The sequence below is a fragment of the Perissodus microlepis genome, chromosome 7, assembly GCF_051167445.1.
Source record: "Perissodus microlepis isolate ML-2025 ecotype Zambia chromosome 7, ASM5116744v1, whole genome shotgun sequence".
Classification (NCBI taxonomy): Eukaryota; Metazoa; Chordata; class Actinopteri; order Cichliformes; family Cichlidae; genus Perissodus; species Perissodus microlepis.
Genome location: NC_140467.1, coordinates 62,367,070 through 62,388,649, shown reverse-complemented (window position 1 = coordinate 62,388,649; position 21,580 = coordinate 62,367,070). Strand labels below are relative to the sequence as shown.

The 21,580-nt window shown below is 42.8% G+C and overlaps 1 protein-coding gene across 4 annotated transcripts; it reads left to right on the top strand.

Moving 5' to 3' along the window:
• Window positions 1-4,935: 4,935 nt before the first annotated feature.
• meak7 (MTOR associated protein, eak-7 homolog) lies at window positions 4,936-20,284 on the top strand. 4 transcript variants are annotated; one of them, XM_084936542.1, is made up of 9 exons: window positions 4,936-5,032; window positions 6,568-6,720; window positions 6,996-7,259; window positions 7,337-7,481; window positions 7,582-7,793; window positions 10,959-11,145; window positions 15,097-15,215; window positions 16,110-16,289; window positions 19,004-20,284. In XM_084936542.1, the coding sequence occupies exons 2-9, from the start codon at window positions 6,574-6,576 to the stop codon at window positions 19,127-19,129; spliced, it is 1,380 nt and encodes a 459-aa protein (XP_084792668.1). In that variant the 5' UTR covers window positions 4,936-5,032; window positions 6,568-6,573; the 3' UTR covers window positions 19,130-20,284. The 4 variants fall into 4 exon arrangements, with proteins under 4 accessions (XP_084792668.1, XP_084792671.1, XP_084792667.1 ...); XM_084936545.1 differs by lacking the exon at window positions 4,936-5,032 and adding an exon at window positions 5,049-5,554; XM_084936541.1 differs by lacking the exon at window positions 4,936-5,032 and adding an exon at window positions 5,565-6,154.
• Window positions 20,285-21,580: the final 1,296 nt, after the last annotated feature.

Genomic DNA, 21,580 nt, shown 5'->3' with positions numbered 1-21,580 from the left:
CGATTCTTCATAAATGTGTAGGTATATTAGCCTGGTGTTAACGGAAATACTCACATAAGTGACATTTTTGCCAAGGTGTCATTTCTCTCACGGCTTTGAGCTGGCACATTGTGGTCCGTGCACACACGCACAGGAAGCTGTCAGAAACAAACCAAAATCTCATTCAAATGCTTTGGATGCAAAGCAATCAAGAAGACTGTTTGCACGGCAAACATACAGTTCCCCTTTGTGTTTAAACCTCAACAGAAAACCTCTTCAGGTGACGATTGTTTCCTGCTTGTATGAATGAAAACTTCATGGGAGCGCTGTAACCTCTGCACAAAGTACAAGTGAATCCAACAAGCGCAGAACAGCAGATAAAGATGAGAATTTCAGTCTTTGCGAGTGTACAGTGTGTGGCTTCTTTTTTTCTAACTTGGTAGTCAAATGATAGATTTTCCGTGCAGTCACTCGACAGTGACGCTTTTACCATATAGGGACTGAGCTCAGAGGACGGGGTAGAGGGTAAAGGGAAAAGAAAAGAAGAACTAATGAGGCTCACTTCTCAAGTCTGAGCTTGCTGACAGCTGAATCAGTACAGATGAGTGAACACGCAGGCTGCCAGAGATAGCGATCAAGCCATGTTTTTCTTTTTTTTATCGGAATGTGTGCAAATACATGAACTGTGTGTTTCGCTGGTTCTGTTCGTACCTGCTTGAGGTATGACGCGGATGAAGTATGACAAATGAGGAAACAAAACGGAAAATAAAAAGAGCAAAGATTATAAATTGTAATTGGTGTGGTTGTACCTGCAGGCCCTACAGCTCAGAGTTCACTAAAATCGCTCTTCATGTTTTAACTCCGAGCTCAGAGTGACCTGATCCAGCTGTAACTATTGGCTTTATTAAAAAGGAAAGTTTTAATCTTCAAATTGTGATGAATCAGTGGGTCAACGACCCTCTTAAGGGACAACTCCCACTAGGGCATAGGTGTCAAACTCTGGCCCGCGGGCCAAATTTGGCCCGCAGCCTAATTACACTTGGCCCGCGAAGCCATACCAAATTACTATCAGAGCTGGCCTACTGGTATTATACAGCTAATATATATATTGTTTAGTATTAAGCTTTGCTTGTTCCATATTCAGTTTTTCAGCAAAACGTGTTTGAGTCCATAAGAAAAGATTCATTCTTGGGGCGATCGTGGCTCAAGAGTTGGGCGTTCGTCTTGTAATCGGAAGGTTGCCGGTTCGAGCCCCGGCTCCGACAGTGTCGGTCGTTGTGTCCTTGGGCAAGACACTTCACCCGATGCCTACTGGTGGTGGTCAGAGGGCCCGGTGGCGCCAGTGTCCGGCAGCCTCGCCTCTGTCAGTGCGCCCCAGGGTGGCTGTGGCTACAATGTAGCTGCCATCACCAGTGTGTGGATGATTGTGTATAGTGTAAAGCGCTTTGGGGTCCTTAGGACCAAGTAAAGCGCTATACAAATACCATTTATATCTGGAGGAATAAATATATTTCAATAAATATTAATGTTAGCCCACAACTTTGTTCCAGTTTTGAATTTTGGCCCACTGTGTATTTCAGTTTGACACCCCTGCACTAGGGTTTAAATACCAGGGACTCTCCACCATTTGGTTTAAGAACCGAAGAAGCTTCTCGGGTGAAAAGTGAAACATTTCTTCAAGAAACTTAAAGAAGTCCAGCTCCTTAGATCTAATCTTCAAAGTACTGAAACTGGGAGCTGGTTTCAAAGGAGAGGGCCGGCCTCCTATTCTACTTTTAGACCCAACAGCAGCTTGTGGGGGACAACAACGGTCATTTTGGGGAAAATGAAAACTTCTGTAAACATATGAAAACTAAACTGTTAAAAAATAAAAGGCCACTGCTATCACGCCCATCCAGTTTAGCCCAGTGAGGCCTGCTCCTGTCTAGTGTCCCTCTTTGGCAGGATTGATTTGGTACGAACCACTAACAGCCACGAGTTTACAGAGAAAGTGTACAGACTTGTTTGATACTCAGTTCAGGAGAAATGAGAAGTTCGAGCCATAAACTGTGACTTTATGTTTAGCTTGTTTCGTTAAACTACAACACATTCTCATCCCACGGCGTAACATCCCCTCGCATGTGACAAATGGTTGGTATGTTGCGCGTTGGGAATAAGAATGCTCTGTAAAGTCTTACTGACTTAAACAGGTCGTACTGAAACAAATGAGTACATGAAGTGATTTTGCTTAAGCAAATCACTTTTTCTTTTTATTAAATGCGTCATTGTTTGTATTATCCTTTCATGACCCAGGCCTACAATGTCTCCTGATCCTGCATCACATTAAATGTCTGTATATTATATTTAATATATTTCTATAAGAATCAATCACAAAAACACTTTTAGGTCCAAGAAGATATTTCTGAAAACTTTCCAAAAGACAGTTATTCCTGCAGCTTTTCTGTCTGTGTTTGTGCTTCTGTTATGCATATAAGAGTACATATATGAGTATATGTATATGTATATGAGCATGCATATAAGAGTACACAATCTTTACGGCCTTTGCACAGTTTAAGGTAGTATTTCTCTTTGCAGATTGCTGCCTTAAATCGTTGCTGTATAAATTCTAAACAAGGTTTGGACTTTGTTCCCTTTATTAGAGGATTATTTAGAGAACTCTGTCTGCACTGTTGTGTTGAAACACAATAAAGGATGACGCAATACACATGTTGTAAGCTACACAATCTTAAAACTTTAACATGTTGAAAAAAACAGCCCTACTTGATCAATCAGCTACAGCTACAGGAGGTATAATACAGTTTTCCCTGTAGAAACATGGATCATGTCGTCCACATAAGGAGCAAGCTTTAATGTTTAATCCAGTTATCAAAAATGGAGCCTTCCGATACATCTATGATTCTCCTTCTTGGAGCTTCTTGGATATTCTAGAACGTTTGACACACTTCTTAAAACCTTTAAATAAATTCAAACTTGTCTACAGTTCAAGTACAAAGAACATAAAGATTATCTGAATTTATAATTAATACTTATATGTTTATTTGTAAGAGTCTTCCTGACTGAAGTTCACCCCAAAATCAAACTTCTCTTTCCAAACATCATGACTTTAAAAAGATCCACAGACCCCGTTAACTTTGAAGTACAAACTGTTTTCTTTCTGCTGAACTGCACCCGCCTAGAAAGAAGCTCGCCCTCATAGACATTACACAAGTAGGCGTCTCCCTCGGCTGAGCTGTAATGTGAGCTTGTTACATGCTTCCTTTGATTGGTCGATGTAGAGACTAGAAAGCAAATACTTCCTACTTGAAACTGCTCACACCAAGGGTTTTGGATTTTTTTTTCCTGTTTTTGAGAAACCCAGACACAGTTTCTGGAGAAAGACTCGCTGCTGAGTTTTCCCAAATGTATTTTTGCAACTTTAAACACTTTATGGCAGGTGCCATTAAGTTCCACTACAGTCAACAGAAGTTCACACTGTGAATGTCTGTGGGTAAGTCTTTACTATGAAGTAGAGCAATGCAGAATCAAGCAGACATGACAGCAAACTTGCAGAAAGACTAAAAATCTGGAAGGTGTGGTTCTAGGACTAAGCAAAAGCCTGGAGGCAGTGAGGTTCAAATTCAGATGGAGGCAGGTGGAGGTCCACCAGAAAATGTGCCTAAGAAGCCCTTTAATTCATTTTGCTGAGTTTCAGAAGAGTGATGATAACTCCATTTAGTATTCGTACTACCAAGTCATTCAGGTTTATGACCCAGTTATCTGTGGCTTTATTGCAGTGGATGCACTCCGGGGTTGGTCTTCTAACTCTCAGGTTCTTCTTATACTGCACTCTCTGCTTTGCCACCATATCCTGTTTATGTGATGCAAGCAGATGGCAATGCGTCACCTTCATATTCAAAAGCCCTCATTACAATGCAACACATCCAACTCCGAGCACTCACGCAGCAAATCTTATGCCCTTAAAAGGCATTTTTCCAACTGCCTACTGTTTCTGCAGAGGACCTTCCCGTCTCTCTTTAGTTACTCTCGTGGCCCCTCTACTGGCGAAAGAGGGGACGGGAGCATGAAAACAATACAAGCTCTTTATGAGGGCTGTACTGTGTATGAGTCACACATTCAGGTTTGAGACAAAAGTAAGAAAACTGGATAATAAATTACTATTTTTTTCAGGAAGAGGGAAACTACAGAAACTGCTGAATGAGTTTTCTTTTTTTTAAAAATATATCCTTGAGACCTTTGTGTCATTTTCTTTGTGGGTATTTTGAGAGTTTAGAGTCTCTTTGTAGTTGTTTTTCTTCTTCCTGTGGTTCTTTTTTTGTCTTTATGGGATTGATTATCGATTTTAATAGTTGTTTTGTGTCTTGTCATCGAGCTGTGTTACTTCATGTATATTCTAAAAACCAGGAGCCCTCTGATGTGACGGGCCCCAGGATCTGTGTTCTGTAATACCTTCATGTAGGAGTGTTCTGAAAGAAATGAGATATGATGCAAGCCGATTTATGTGGTATTACAAAGTCTTTCCTTTCATTTGATAAAGTCACATTCACAGTAATCTCCTGCCTATGAAATTATGACGTTTTTTCAAGGATAAATATGGCCTTCATTGGATATTTTTTAAAAACTCCACACATAGTTTTTCATAACGCTACAAATTTTACACTTTATCATTTCATATGCACATATGACAAATGCCTGCTAAAAATAAATGTTTCAATATTATCATACCCATGTCACTTTATGTAAATATTAAAAAATGATGTACGTCGTACAAATTGCTCGAATAGTATTTATAGTATACCATTTATTTTTGAGTACATAGTATTATCTATCTGATAATCATGTTCAGAAATATTGTATGAATACAACTGGTATTCCGGTATTTCAGTATTGTACCTGTTAGACGCTTTGAACGCGCACAGGCTACTCACGCGCATTGTTTCCGCCCCCTCCCTGAAGCGCGTGGACATTTCGTTCTTTCATTGGCTGTTGCTCCTGCAAGACCCGGAAGTGTTGCTGTCACAGGATGGAAAGCTTTTAGCAGCTGTTTCATTCAAAGGTTTGCGCCTCACGGACACATTTACTGTTATTGTCGGAGACCGCGGTGCATAAAATCCGTCTTCGTTAATCAGACACGACGTTTTCGGTGAAGGATAATCATGAAGCAGTGCTGGGCTCTGTTACTTTAACCCCAGCATTCATCCAGGTGTCAGCTAACCGCTGATGAAAAGTAGCCTGGCTAGCTTCGTTTTAAACGCTCTTAAATCACCTCTGTGTGTATCTTTAGAATAGCCAAGGACTCCTCTAATCATCGGGTGGAAAAAATATCCTGTCAATGCAATGATAAAGAGTAATTTTGTACTCCTTCCCCGGTGCACCTGCGATTCCTGAGTCCAAACAAAGATGGCTGCGTCCACAGAAAGTAGTTAAAACTGTCGCAGGTTACTCGGTGAAGCTGCCGTTTTTTATTCTCGGATGGTTGGATGAGTTTTTCGGGAATCTAGAAACGCCTTCAGAAAGACAAAGATTTTAAACGTGTTTTCAGGCATCAGCAGCTGATTAAGACAGAAAGAAAACACATGTAGGTCCATCCGTCCATGTGTGCTGGACTACATTATAAGAACTAGCGTTTCTGATGTTGTGTCCTTTCCATTCATATTAATCGGAGGGGCATAATATACAGGCCACTATGGAGTCACCACTAAATGATAAAGCTTAATCAGCACTGGGAGTTCAAGGTATTCACTGAGCCAGTTAGTGAGCCCACAGTGGCGCTTACACATCTGCCTAACCAGGAGAGATCTCAGGAGACGCTGCTGTAGTGAAGCAGCTGAACATAATGTTTTATTAATCAGACAATTAAGTTCATCATAAAGCATCTAAATGCTGCTGCTCATTGTGTCCCAAAGCCCTGCAAACCGGGTCCAGACATGCCTGTCACATGTCTCGATGTTCACCGTTCAGAGGTCATCCTGGTTAGAAAGAACTAGGAACTTGCCCAGTCCCCTCCCTGGGTAGTCTGCCCCCTTTTATGATGCCTCTGAAGACTGAGCCCATAAATTCTTCAGAAAGTGTTTAATCAGGTGGCTTCATAAGGGAGCAGAGTATGATTTTCCCTTAGACTTCTATGCAACCAGAAGTCTTTTTGCAACCATGGGAGTCGCCCCTACCGCCTTTGCAGGTGCACATTGGCTTCACTATTTAGGCCTAGCTACATTTTTGTCTTTGGTACAGTATGTGTTCTTCTTCATTTCTAAACTTGATTAATTTGCTCGGCTCGCAGGAGGTTTTAAAAATTTATCATCGAATTCTTTTCATTTTAGCTTCTTTAACCGAGCCCATAAACTCATCACCTGGTTTAGCTTCTTTGACTTTTAGCCCTGTGACTGCCTGGCGACCTGTCAGGGTGTACCCCGCCTCTCGCCCAGTGGTTAAAAAAATAGCCGATGCTCCTCTTTTCATTGATATCGATTTATCTTTAGGTTGGTTCAAATGTAATATTGCTTTGCTTTTCTTTGAATTGGATTCGATTGCCTGGCAGTACGTACACACAATGATGATTTCCATTCTGCTGTACTTTGTGTGTGACTGCAGAACATCATGGGTAACGCTGAGAGTGTGGTGGTGCAGAAGCGGCTGGCCCGTTTCCGTCCCGAGGAGCGACCCGTGGTTGAGGGGGTTTTTGACAAGCTCCAGGGTGGTGCTGGGGGCGCCGCAGGGAAGACCATAACGCTGGAGATGCTGCAGGTGTGACTGTGGAAGCAGTACTAAATATTTTCAAAATAAGACTTAAAAGTGTGTCAGCAGATGGAACAGGTAAAAGCCTGAATAATAGTTTCTATGTAACATCACGACTTCATTACATCAGGTTTCACATGTTTTAAGCAGTCCAGTTTTCCATTTGTACATCTTTAAGCTTTTCCTATCAGGCAGGATTTGTTTTTGTGACTATGATGCTTTGACTACTTGGTGTAGAGGTGCTTTCTGTCACCGGGTTTCTTTAAACATTTTGTTTCTCCCAGTCATCAGTGGGCAGCATGGCACCGGGCTCGATGGTGAGGAGGGTCTACCGGTGCATGTCCAGCATCGACCCTGGACTGGCAGCTCCAGCAGCCTCGGGGAAGGCCGGATACGCCGGCCCCTCTGGAGTCAGCCGGGAGCAGTTGATCGTCTTCCTTGCAGACACTCTGCGGGGAACTGCAGAAGAACGTGCCCCCCTCGTCATGGCCATGTCCCAGCATGCGGCAGGGGCGGCAGCGGTTGTTACATGTGAGCAGGTGGTGGAGGTGAGTAGAGTGTAGTGTTGGTTTCTGCAGCATTTGTTGTCTGTGCTTCTTACAGCACTCCTGCTCTTTCACTAAAGTTCCTCCAGGACCTGGTCTCTGCTGTAGTTCAGATTTTGGTCCACAGAGGACGCCTGCAGGGCTGGAAGCCAGAGAGGATGGGTGACATCTCCCTGGGTGTAAAACTCCTGGCAGAGCAGATGTGCTCTGAGCTCAAACCATCAGGTAGAGCAGATTTGGAAGTTCTTGAATATTTTACAAACTCTGACTTCTACTTCTCTGACTGAATCTACTTTAAATCTACTACTTCCCTTTTTCTCATTAGATGAGGGGGCTTGTGATGTTTCCTGTCTGGAAGACTGGATCTTCAGGGTACAGCAGGTATCACAGTACCTGGAGCTGCTGGTAGCTGAGGGACTGAGTGTGTCTTTGAGCAGCCGGCCAGCCCCGACGCTGCTGCCCCCCTGCAGGGAGACACCTTGGAATGAACTGAAGTGTCTACTGGACATCCCCAGCCTCATGTTTCTGGCTCCACAGGTCAGTATATACCAGCATATTTTTGCTTTTTTATGGAGTCAAAAAAACCAAAAAACTTTCAGACACCCTGAAACATTTTGGTGTTACACTTCTGTTTTTGCCTGCTTAATGAGAACTTAGTTGTGTTACTGCAGTGCAAACAGCAAACATATAAACTGTGTTCAGGTGCTCTAGTTTTTAGAAACGCAGCGATCCAGCCGATTCTAGTTCCAACATGAGACCTACACCTTGACATCAGTTATCTGGTGCTGCTTCAGATGTCTCATACCTGTGTGACATTAATAAGCTGTTTCTCGGTGTGAAGACGACAAATCTTTCCTTTATTTGAATAGAATAGAATAGAATAGCCTTTTATTGTACATGTATGTACACAGTACATGTACAACGAAGTGTAATGCTGTAGCTATGTTCGCAGTGTATGTATGTATGCTCAGTAAGTAGATCTTTTTACTGGCTGCACCTGGTGTGGTCTGTACAGGTGGGTGCCAAGTAGTGTTGGCCAAGTTACTTGAAAAAAGAAATCAGTAACTAATTACTGTTTACTTCCCCCCAAAAGTAATCCTGTTACTTTACTGATTACTTATTTTAGAAAGAAATTACTTAGTTACTTTTTAAAAACACGATTTACAACCTGAATAGGTGATAAAGTGATAGATCTTTCAGCCCAGTTCTACTTTTTCTGCATAATCCATCATACAAAATATAATCAAATGGAAAAGTCTCTTTTTAAAACTTGTTTTATTAGTTTTAATCTTTTAACTTTATGCATCAAGCAAACATTAAATTAACATTCTCTGACTGGAAGAAATTTGTTTAACATTTAAACCTATTTTCTGCACATTCCAGCACATAAAATAAAATAGTTTTTTGTGTTTACACTCAGTCTTTCAAATAGATGCAAGTAAAACACAGCAGAAAATAAATAACATCAAAGACTCAGCGGTCCTGTTGCTCTATTTTCACCTGTTTAGCAGGAGTGGGGCAGACGGAGGTTTGCCCTGGCGCAGGTGTGTCACAGCCGTCATGTCAGTGGGAGGATCCGCGAGTTTCTCTGTGAGTTTCACATTCCCGTGGTAGCGCACTCGGTGCTTGCTCAGAAGTTTAGGGGTTTTTTTTTCGCTGTAAAAAGAAGTTTTCTTCCCACCTCAAGGTGCTTTATATTGTAAAGTAGACGCTACAATAATACAGAGAAAACCCAACAATCATATGACCCCCTATGATCGAGCACTTTGGCGACAGTGGGAAGGAAAAACTCCCTTTTAACAGGAAGAAACCTCCGGCAGAACCAGGCTCAGGGAGGGGCGGGGCCATCTGCCATTTGGGTCGATTTCTTTATCATTCTCCTCTTAGACGAGACTGATAAAAAAAAGTTACAAAATGTTATTGTTAGTGTGTCATGACAGCTTTTAGAGATTGAATCGGATCGCTGTTTTTGCCATAGACTTCCATTAAGGTTTTGCAGTCACATGACCGCTAATCATGTATCGTTAACTTGCCTGTTTGCATCTAAGACGCTGTAAGGTCAAGTCACGCAGGGCTTGAGACGGAGCCACCGTCCAGGAGCGAGTGTTTGCAGACATGCTGGCATCTTCCATATTTTGCTGTAATGTTGTTCTTCATGTTAGTAAAACGGGAAAAACATTCAAGTAGTAAGTTTAGAGACCAAGACAAGCAAATAGCTCTGACATTTGGCTTCTTCCTTTTTATTCTCTTATTTAAGTCTTTCACAAGCTGTTTTTCTGCTGATTGGAGAAGGAATTACTTGATTAAATATTGCAACTCTAATATGAGTCTCTGGTATATTTATGAAAGCTCGGGGTGCTTTCATGTTCAAACAAGGAAAAGCCTTCTTTAAACCATTAAAACAGAAAGTAGCCACCTACATAGTGTTCCTTGTAATTAACCAGAATCTGTAATCAGAATCAATGAATCGACTAACTATTGCAACACATTTATCACCACCAGTCTATCAGAATTTGCTCAGATGTCTTGTGTTGTGCACATGCAGGTGTCACTGCTTCTACTGATATTGATCACAGGTAAACATGTAGCTTTAACACTTACGACCCATATGGAAAAGATATATATACATCTTATGAAGTTTGTATCTGTCTTGTATGAAACTTGTATGAAAAGCATACAAGAGTGAAAACAGATACAAGATCCCTTGAAAAATTATATAAATGAAACTTGTATCTTTTGGATACTTACTAAAACAATATATGAACACTTTCATGAGTAAATCATAGAAGCCTTCTATGATTCACTATATGAAGTAGGCCACATCTGAGGCAAGTCTTTTCTATTTCTTTTCCATATGGGGAGGTTCAAACAGAGATCGATGCAGGTGAAAGAGGCCTGTGTGCAGAGGCAAAATGACAAAAGGTGCATCACTGTCCAAATATTTACAATAAAAGATGTACTCGCTGAGTGTGTGAGTGTGTGTGTGTGTTCTTCTAAACATGGCCGTGCAGAATGAAGAGATTGTGGCTTGCAGCTTTCTCAAGAACTGCTCGCCTGCTCACGAGTGAGCGATTGAAGTAGTTTGTCACAGGAAACCAAAGACAAAAGCAAGTGTGTGAACCTGTCCGGCTGTGTCTCTGAGAACTTGTTTGAGCTTCAGACAATCAAAGTTATTAAATGTTGTAAAAGAAATTCGATCAACTCTCATGTTCGCACGCCTTCTAAAGGGCCTGTTTGAGGGCTAAGACTTGGTTTTAACTTCTAGGTAGAGTTAATTTTAGGTTAGGGAGAGGCTGGGAGTGCATTAATTTAAATGAATGTGCCAAGCAACCATGCTTTTGTATTTATATACTCTACTACAAACAGAGTAGAGCGGGCAGTAGTTGCTGTCTTTGAGTGGGGTTGGTCAGTGGGTTTGGCACAGCATTTACTCGTCTTTCCAGCAGCGCACATGCAGAGTGCGGTGAAAGCTGTGAAGAATAGGGGGAGTGTGAGTGGGATAACAAGAACTAAAAGCACTGAGTCATGCAAAGTGGCGAAACAAGACATTCAGTGATCTGAGTAACAAGAGGGGAACAGGTTCTCCGTCACCTTTCACACTCCCGATCCACCTCCTCTGTTGTAGTGTGATTTTTATTATAACAGCAAATCATTCATCAGATGTCACACATATTCTTCCACACGTCACTTTAATCTCACCAGCTGCCAGATGGCTACAGCGCCCCCTGGAGGCTTGTGTTTTCCACTCGGCTGCACGGGGAGAGCTTTACCAGGATGGTGGCCGGTCTGATGAAGCAGGGGCCCACCCTGCTGCTTATGAGAGACACCAAGGGGCAGGTCTTTGGGGGCTTCGCCTCCCACACCTGGGAGGTCAAACCTCAGTTTCAGGGTAAGTATGCCTGTATGACTTACACACCACAGACTAATGCTCCCACTGCAAAAGAGCTGAAGTCCATCTGTTGTGCTCATTTTTATTCTTGCACTGTATTTGGGTAGCTTTGCATGATTCACAGCTCGAAATGATCCTTCTTTAAGTAGCATTGTCTTCCTTAATGGGAGTTTCTGTAATCAGAATCATATAAAAGGACAGATGCATATATGATTTGCCACGATGTTACTTCATTAATGTCATTTTTTTCTCCAAGCTTTCCTGTTTCCTCTAAAATGTAAAAAAGGCCACAAAGTGAATATTTTAATATTTTATTCTAACATTTAGCCAAGTGAAATAAATCATTCTGATTGTGGTCCTACAAGAAAGGACCGCACAAATCACAGTGGCCTGTTTTTGAGAGCTGCTGGCACTGTCATAAAACCAAGTAATACATCCAGATTTAAAAGAAAAATCAGTGAATGTTTAACTTCGCGGGTTCGAGTCATACCTGTCTGTTGCACAGGCTTGAGTGGCCGAACAGGAAGTTACTTTTTTTTTAAAGAAAACAAAAAGTTCTTTGATGCTGTGGTTTAGACACGATTCACATGAAACAAGCCACACATAAAAACTGTTTCTAGCTGAATTTCTTCATCTTTCTGAAGCCCCTGTTCTCTAGTCTAGAATAGAATAGAATATATTAGAATCGATACTTTATTGTCATTCAGAACATACACCAGTTAGTGCATATTAAGCGTGATTTAGATGTCTGTGGAAGATCTACATCGTGACTTAAGATGTAACCCCTCTTAGCCCACACCACAACTTTCCACACCATCCAGTCAGGAGGTATGATGTCGATTTCTCTCTCAAGTATATTTCATTCATTAGAATTACATTTCAGTTTATTCAGTTTTATTCTGCAACCTAGACATCCACATTACTCACACTCTCACATAACACATACATATAGGGCCTTGGGGGTGGGCACGTTTTACAGCATCCAGAGGATGGTCGTTGTACTCCAACCCACCTCTGGCGCTGGTGCCCTACCCTCAATTTTAAATGCATTTAGACACTGAGGGTTTTCGGGAGGAGCCGTGCTGCTCTCTGAGAGGAAGCTAGTACCATGCTCTCCTGAGTTTTAAATGCACTTTAGAACAGCACACAACAACATTACATATGAGCGGGTGTAGGGAGGTTTGAGGTCTTCACTCACCCCGGTTCTGTTAGCCATCAGGGCTGGGGGGCTGGGAGGAGGTGCTGGCCGTCAGACTGGGGTCTGGGATGCGGGGCCTCCCTGCTACTGCAGATAAGGAGGTGGTCCGCTTGCCTCCACCCCAGAGAGAAGGGTTACATCTCCTGGGTCTAGGTGCGGCTTGCCCCTCTGGGGGCGGGGGTACCTGGACCTGGGATATAGAGTATGTTTGGGGAGTGCGACTGTCTGTGCAGTGTCTATTTGTATCTGTCTACATGTTGGGTGAGTGCCGAGTATTTGGTTGTGCATATGGGGGTGGGAATGCACGTCTGTGTCCGCGTGTGCCTGTTTGTCTGTGTCTATATGTCAGGTTGGGTCTTAGACTCAACCTCTCTGGGAACATCTCAGGCCCTCTAAAGTACGGAGGCCTATCTCCCCTCACCACACTCCCTGCCGGTGGCTGATGCCCTCAGACGTTGGTGTGTTGGTGGTCCTTGTCGTCTGGGGCTGGGCGCTCATGCATGTACCGGCTCACTCCTGGTGGCCGATTGGCGGGGCCGGGCGCCTGTGGCCCGGCTGGGCTCCTTCCGGGGGGTGGGATGCCCTCAGGCCTCTGGCCTCTGGGCCTGAAGCTCGGTCCTCTCTGGCACAGCTGGCTGCCGGCAGAGCCCGCGGGCACGCCACTGCAACCCCCTCTGGCCTCTGCTCCGTAGCTGCGGGGTGACCTCTCGTTTGGGGCTCTACTCAGCTCTTCCCAGGAGGGTGGCACGGTTCCCCCCCCTTTGGTGGTCCTCCTCGGGTCCTTGTACTCTGGGGCCTCTGGATATCTGGGGCCTGGATCTCCTCCATACCTGCTTCATACCCTGGTGGACGGGGCTATGGCTCCCCACACTCCCTAGCAGATCGTTACATGGAGAAACCTTTGGAATACAAGCATGCTGATCCACACAGGTATGCACACAGGTGTACACACGGGTGTTCACAGATGCGGACTACACCTTTCTTGGCTGCTGCCTCAAAGCACATTGTGCGCTGTCTATCTTGCGTGCTGCACAATATCGTTTATTATTTAGTATCTACTGTTATCTACTGCTAGCTAGTTTATTGTGATGGTGCTGTTTTTATTATGTTGCTCTTTGTTGTTTGCTTTCTCTTCTGTTTTTTTTCTCCATACAGGTGATCCAGGTGTTTTGTTTGTTTGTTTGTTTGTTTTTTCCTTTCTTCCCCCCCTTCTCACCGTCTCTTCTCCCCTTTGGTTTTCTTTCTCTCCCTCTCTTTCTTTCATTCTTTCTCCCTGTCCTATCCCCCAGTCACGTCTGTCCCGTTTGTAGCAACCGAAAATAAAATAAATACATAATTATAATAAAGGTCAATCAAATGGACCAATATGGCAAGGCCATGATGATCCACTTGGTAAAATAAATCCGCTTGGCATCTTTCTTGGCCTTAAGACAACAATTCTGATGGCTAAAGATCCAAACGGGACACAAAAAAAAAAAAAAAAAAAAAGAATTACATTTCAGTGCACTGACTCACCTGATTTTGCAGGTCTTTGCTCCCCACTGCTGTCACACTCCACAACAAAGACTTCACAGCTGACCAAACACACACATCCACACATGTGGATGTGTGTGTTTGCCGTATGTGCAATAACACTAGGTGCAATTCTTTTTTAACAACGTTGTATTTTACTCAGTTGTATATAGTATTTTATTTTATTCTATTCTATTGTGTACAGTATCTTATTTTTATCATCTCATCCTATTCCAGTGGGTTTTTTTATTTTTGCTATGTAACTTTGCGCTGTTCACTTACTGCTGTGACAAAACAAATTTCTCATGTGTGGGGAAGCTTATCTTATCTTATCTCATCTCATCTTAACTGGACTGATACAATATTTGAAAAAAACACAGCAAATCTAAAAATTATAAAACGTTAAAAAAAAAGCACCTAAGTTCATTTTTACAAATATTTATACATATTTTGTTATATTCCTTTAATATTTTATATCAAATAAATCTCTGCTGGCGTGTGGATTTTAGCATCAAAATGACAATGTGGATTAAATGGATGCATAACTTTCTCTCTGGTAAAACCATTGGTGCTGTATCAAACAATGAGCCGTGTTACTTGTTATCAGTAAAACAGCTCCAGAAGGCACCAACATTACAGAAATTATTTCTTTAGTCTGCATTTTAAATGTTGTGAATTTGGGCAGTCTGTGGGCCTCGACTCATTTTGAAGTCTGCATTAACGAGAGGAGCTGCAGTTCTTCTGCATTGGCTTCATTTTTCTGACCCAGAGGCTGCTGCTCGTTTTGAGCAAAGAGCTCTTAATAAATCGCTGTGTTACTGTTTATGCTTCTGAGCCGTGGCTGCGTTTTAAACGCAAACCTCTTTCCTATTCATCCTTTGCAGAAGTTTTTTTTCTGTGCATATCTTGAGACATCTGTAAATGTCAAATCACTGAAGCATCATTTGGTTTTTCTCTAAGGCGCTCCACAGCAGTACGTAATCGGATGAGATTTACAGCTCAGTAAAAGATTAACCACAAGAAAGAAAGTGTGTCGGCTCTAATAGATACAAATATGTCAGGCAGCAGGTAGAGACTCATCTGAAAACACAGATGAAATGAAACACTGAGGAAGTAACACCACTGCTTTGAATACTGTGGGCTGTCACTTGACTTTCCTCTCACATCTTCATAATTTGTATATATGTGTGTGTGTGTGTGTGTGTGTGTGTGTGTGTGTGTGTGTGTGTGTGTGTGTGTAGGTGACTCCAGATGCTTCCTGTTCACTGTGAGCCCCAAACTGAGAGTTTATACAGCAACAGGATACAACCAACACTTCATGTACCTCAATCAGAACCAGCAGACCATGCCCAACGGACTGGTGAGACCACACTCGTTCAACTTATTAATGTTGTTCCTCAGGGCCTGTGCTCATCACAGATATCCTCAGACATAACCTCTTACTTTTACCAGAGCTTTAATATCTTTAGAGAAGCTGTGTGTAATTTAGGGAACATAGCAGTCTGTGTAAAAGTGAATTTTAAAAAGCTTTGTTTTTTACCCTTTTATCTAAAAACTCTCCTGAGGTGTGAGCTGAGTATGTTGGTTATCTCTGACCTGATGGTAGCAGTGTTGGCTCACTGATCCAACAGCTACACTCAGTGATATCAGTGTGCACCTGTTGTTGTCACAGTGCAATGACGGTGTAGTATCTGGGCTTCAGGTGTAATGTAGAGCTGCGCTGTCTTTGACATTTGAGGGTCTACAGATGATAGTAAACAGAAATCTGCCAATGATGACTCGAATAATTGGACAGCAGAATTAAAAAGAGTAAAAGTTTCGATTTTGTCCAGAATCAGAAGCGCAGGAATATCTCATCATCATCTCAGCGGTGCAGTAAGCAGGCTGTAATACTCAGGAGCATGTGGCTCTGTACCTCATACAGCAGCTATGTTCAGCCTGACCTGACAAACTAAGCACATCTTCTGATCGTTTAGAAATCATTTGAACATTTCATAGGTTCCTCAGCGTGGACGCAGCGGTTTGGACAGGAGTCGGTTTTATTCCACTTGCTCAGTTTTGGTTTCACAGGCGTTTCACTTTGACTTTCACCTGCTGGTTAGATTTCAGCATAGAAAAGTACTCGGTTGATTTCCTGAACACAGCGGCTAAAGAGACGATATTTATTTATTTGCCCCCGAAAAAGTACATGATTTGTTTTGTGTGACCTGCTTGTGTTAACTGACATAAAGATGTGTTGTCTGGTGTTCATCAGGGGATGGGCGGTCAGCACGGCTATTTCGGCCTGTGGCTGGATAGTGACTTTGGCCGCGGTCATAGCCGGGCACGACCCAAGTGCACCACGTATGGCAGCCCTCAGCTCTCTGGAGACGAAGACTTCACCCTGGACTCCATGGAAGTGTGGGCTGTGGGAAAAGCCCCAGAGCCCGAGGAGGTCAGAGTACTTGTTCCAATTCTTCTATAAACTCGGCAAAATAAAGACCCGTGCTGACCTAGAGTCAGAAGGTTTACACTGGGTGTTAGTCGGTGTACCTGGAGCCAACAATGTGTGGCTGTCTGAACACAAACAGCCAAACAACATCTCCGTCAAACGTTGTGTTTAAAACCAAAGAAATACATGTTTGCATTTTGTGTGATTTGGGCCTTAACTAAAGTTTCTCTTTAGAGCCCATTTTTAGTGTTTGCAGCTTTTATGTCTAATCAAAAGAAAATTGCTGGGATAGTCGAGCAGGGCGACATGAACAAAAATATTTATCACGATATACATTTGAAAATTTGCGATAACGACATAACTGACGATATAATCGACACTAGACAAAATACTTTACAACTCCACAATTTTATTAGTGCAAAAAAAAAAAATCAATGTATTTTCACTTAAACAAGCAGCTGTTTTTTTTTTATGTGCATTAAAGTTATATAAAAAATTAACAGTGCAAATGCAAATTCCTTGCTGACAGTTTAACCAAAAGGCATTTCCAGTGGAAACTGGCCGACATATCCTCAGCATAACCATGTATAACATCCACAAAACTTAAAAAGAGGTTATACACACACAATACGGTAATATTATGTTGAAGCACAGTACGTATCACTCCGCGAGGCTCCCGCCTACGATAGCCGTAACGCTCCGACAATCCATCAAGCGGTGCGGCTTCGTAGCTTAGCAAAGTCGTACTGAAACATTTGACAGATGTTCGAGCGCCGTGTACGTAAAATCGTTTCGAGGTCAGTAAACACAACCAGAGTTCATACATAAGGACACGGGATTATAAGGGGCTCTGTCTTTCAGAAAAATCAAAGGATTGATTTTAAGTGTGCCGTATTTCCCAAACAACACGGTAATAACGACGGCCCGCTAGCATGCGCTACCAAAAATAGTGCTTTGTTGTGTATCTGACGGACGAAAGCTAAACCAATTCCACACCACTGAAGCTGCAGCATTTTTACAAACCAGTTCTGGTTCATCTGTTTCATTCACCGATCCACTTTCATCCTTCTAATTCTCCGTCGCCGCCATGTGCGTATGTAAACAAAGGCACTGTGCATGTGTGTTTTACCCATATTCTATCGCCATATTTCATTTTCTTATCATTGCCCAACATTATACCGGTATTACCGTGAACGGTATGATATGGCCCAGCCCTATCGGATAGTTTTTTTTCTTTAATGATATCCCCACATGTGTGGTGGTGGGGGGGAGCAGCCTACGCAGAGAAATCCTGACCTCTCTCTCCCCAGTCACCTCCTCGGCTTCATCTGGGTAAAAACCAAAGCATTCTCAAACCAGCTGAGATATGTGATCCACACCCTGGGGGGCTCGCCCCATAGGCATCGTAGTCCATCCTAGTTAGATGCCTGAACCAGGAGTAGAGGCTCTGCTCCGAGATTCCAGGGAAACCCCCTCCACTTCTGTACGCTTAGAAATTCTCTCCATAAAAATTCCGAACAGAATCGGTGGCAAAGTGCAGCTCGGGAAAAGTGCAGCACCCACTGGGAACTAAGACCAAACTCTCACTGTGGTTTCACAGAGACCGAATCGCTCATAGCAACCAGCCAGGTGGTCCAAACGTCAGAAGCGCCCCCACAGATGGAATACCGACACCACGTGCACGTGTGGATCAGTTGGACAAACTCCCACACACACTCGGATGCTCCAGAGAGGACAAAGAGGAAACCTGCATTATTCCTTCAAAGTTCCTGACTAACAGACAGAATCTCCTCTTTAGTATCCCTGCATACAATATTGTGCAAAAGTCTTGAGCCACCCCTCATTTCTTCATATTTTATTTCCAAGGAGCAATTCCTTTTAAATTTAAAGGACTCCCGAGCAATCGTTCTCCAGGCTTTTTGAAGCTCTTTCAAATGTTTTCTTTGGACGTTGGCGGCTTTTTCTGTCCACTCTCTGTACCTGATCATTTTCACAGTTATTCTTTAGATTTCTTTCAAATTAAATGCTTAAATTACATTTTTAGGCACTTTGTCACGAGCAGCCTGTCAGAAAACACATTTGTTCCCATTACTTCTGTTGAATCTACAAGTAATACCAAAGATAGCACAGTTTGACAGAAATAAAATAATATTGTGCAGCAACAAGGTGATACCCAAACAGCTATTAGTCAGGTGGCCTTGTCATAAACACGGGCCTCTTTTAGGTCTCTCTTATTCTTATTTCTGCCACGCCCACCACTGTAGCCAACAGTCTCTGTGTCACAACACAGCTCAGCCTTACATGTAAATGTATGCAAAGACTTCCCATCAAAACATCCCCCTAAATAACCTATAGGGATCAGTAACTCTGCAGGTTTAGCAGACAGACCAGTTTATCGCCCAGTGTCCTAGTACTCCACAAATCTCACTTTATGTTACTTTCCCAAATTATTTTTCAAGGTAATTAATATGCACAGAGTACTAACTTTTTGTGCAGTTGTATATTGCAATAATAATATATGAAAGTACAACATTTCACACAACAGAATTTGTCTAATGGCAAACTCACACTGAGGAGATTTTGTTGCACTCTAATGCTGATCTGTGCATGCACAGAGCATGCACTGCACCACGAGAGCTGCAGTTCTTCTGCATGAACCTGCTGTTTCCTTTAAAAACTGTGTTTTTATTTTCTGTGCCTATTATTTTGCTTTACAGGGTGAGGAGGGCGGAGGTAAGAAGAGCATCCTGGATGTGGATCCAGAGGCCCAGGCCCTGATGGAGATCACAGGGAAGACCATGCACAGTCAGGGCCTCAGAGAACCAGAGGATGACCAGGAGTGACTGTAAACACACCCAGCTATATATCGCTTCCATTCATGCCCCACCCCCCCAGTCTACCCAGTTACTAATTCATAAGTGGATTTAAAGGGAGCTTAAAGGTGGTCTGCACAGTGTGCGTTTCAGGCCTGCTTTACATCAGCGAGAGCACGATGGACGTGTTCACATTTGAGCTGCACTGGTGTGAATTCATTTCATCACTATTAAAAAACACAAAGTGAAGAATCAGACTGAAGAGACGTAGCTTGGAGGAATAATTCAGGGAATTTACAACACTGGCGATCACAGCTTCTTTTTCCTTCCAGTAAAGTTCATGAAGACAAGAAACAGAAACTTTGATTACCTGTTTTACAAACTGGACACATTCCTGGATTTACTATTCCTTACCAGTTAGCACAAAGTCCAAATCCTGACTTGGATTCTGGGCAGATAAACTGAGTAATTAACAGGTTAAACCGAAATAAACAAAGACTGTGGAATGCTGCACAAAGATGTGATGCTGTGAATTTCATCTTTTAAGTCACGTGTGATTTTATGCTTCAGTGTTTTAGACTGATGAGCAGGTCTGTGGTTGATCAGCAAGAGGATCAATAAATCTCTATTTAATCTGTAATCTAATCTGTATTATATTACTTATAAAGTGAAATATTTAAAGCCTTTTTTATGTTTTACTTTGATTTTTTGGTGTTATTTTCCTTCTTACTCATATGAACAGCAGAGTGAGCTGGTCCAGAGAAGCTGCAGCACTTTACTTGTTGCACTAACTGGCTGTTTTGCTGTTTTTGCAGCAGTTTACAGCAGCAGCTGCTCTGCTCCGGTGTGAAAGGTGAAGCAATGTGTGAAGATGGGTGCTGCTCGCTACTTTAAATGCTTCCATGGTTGATTCTTCGACTGTATTTAAAAGATAGATGTAGCTGAAGTGTGTTAACCTTGCATTCTATCTGATGGCCAGGCAGGGTAAAGTCTCAGAATGACGTCTGCTTGTATTGAAGCAGACTGTAGAGGGAAAACATCCTCCAGCTCCCTGGATCTGTGTCCTTACTAAACACTTCCGATGTGTATTTATTGTCTCAGTCACTAGTTTGAGCCTCTAATAAATAAAGCACAGTTATGGTTCCCAATAAGCTCACAAGGAATAATAAAGTACGGTGTACTCTACCATGTGACTAAGATGCTTCTTCAGAGGTTGCCACTTGGCAGACATCTATAAATTTTAGTCCCACTGTCGGGATAGTCAGTTATTGCGACCACACCCCAAGTAGGTTTATGGGCGCAGCTTGCTATCCAAGAATTAGCTGATAGCTTATCTTTCCACCCACAGTTGGCAGCAGACAAAGGCTTTGAGGCTTCAAAGTTCAGACTCACCATTGGAGCCATCTTCGAGGGGCCACGAGAGGATCAGCAGAGAGTTTTCGGCGTTTCCATTCTGGCTTCTTCTATCAGTCCTGTGGGCGGAGCTTGTTAGTTCTGCTCACAGACTTCATCCATGTGCTGCAGAATAAGGCGAGCTTTGTAAATGTTCAGGTTGTCTAAAGATGGAGCAAAACTAGAAGTGACATGTGTCCTGCAGTCTCATGCTTGTGATGTCAGCTGCAACCAAAATGATTGCAGGTTTGAGCCGATATCACCTGAAGTCGCCCGTTTACAAGACACGCTAGCTTCACTTTGGCACAGTGCAAGGAAGTGGTGACATATCATCCATCTGCCATCATCAATATTTAGGCAGTGATGCAGACTTTTGCCTGAGCAGCTCTGGCACTGACTCGTTCTGTGGTTGCGCTGATAAAGATCAGGATTGCAGAGTCCAGGAAACCTTTTCTTCACGTCGACGCCAGCTCATTGAGCTGAGGTGGTGTAAACTGAGAGACTATTGGGATCTCTATATCAGGCCCACAAGACAAATGAGCCACTGACTGAGCTCAGCTGTTTGTTAAGCGATCCAGTTAATTCACACCCGCTTAACTGAATTGTCATTCCCAAAAAATGGCTGGGTCTTACCATCAGCAGCCAGACATCTGGCTCAGTTGTAGACACAGGCCTCTTTTAGGCCTCTCTTATTTCTGCCACACCCCACAATTGTAACCACAGTCTAGTGTGTCACAGCTCAGCCTTACATGTAAATGTAGGCAAATGCTTCCCCTAAAAACATCCCCCAATATAACCTTTAGGGATCAGTAACTGAAGAACTAACAGACATGTTGTACAGAGGTGCAGCTGATAGCCTTCCTCTGTCCCAGCACTCTGTAACTCTCACTTCACTGAACAGTTTATGGGAAACAGCCCAAACTTTTATTTTCAGCTCAGGACAAACACAACCTGTCTTTTCGTCGCTGTAGAGCCACTTGATCCACGTGCAGCTTTAGGAAATCCACTTCTGTTACACACCAGTCGATATGCTGTGTATATGTGTTAATATAATGTGTTCATGTGTTCAGCTGCACAAACAGGAAATCG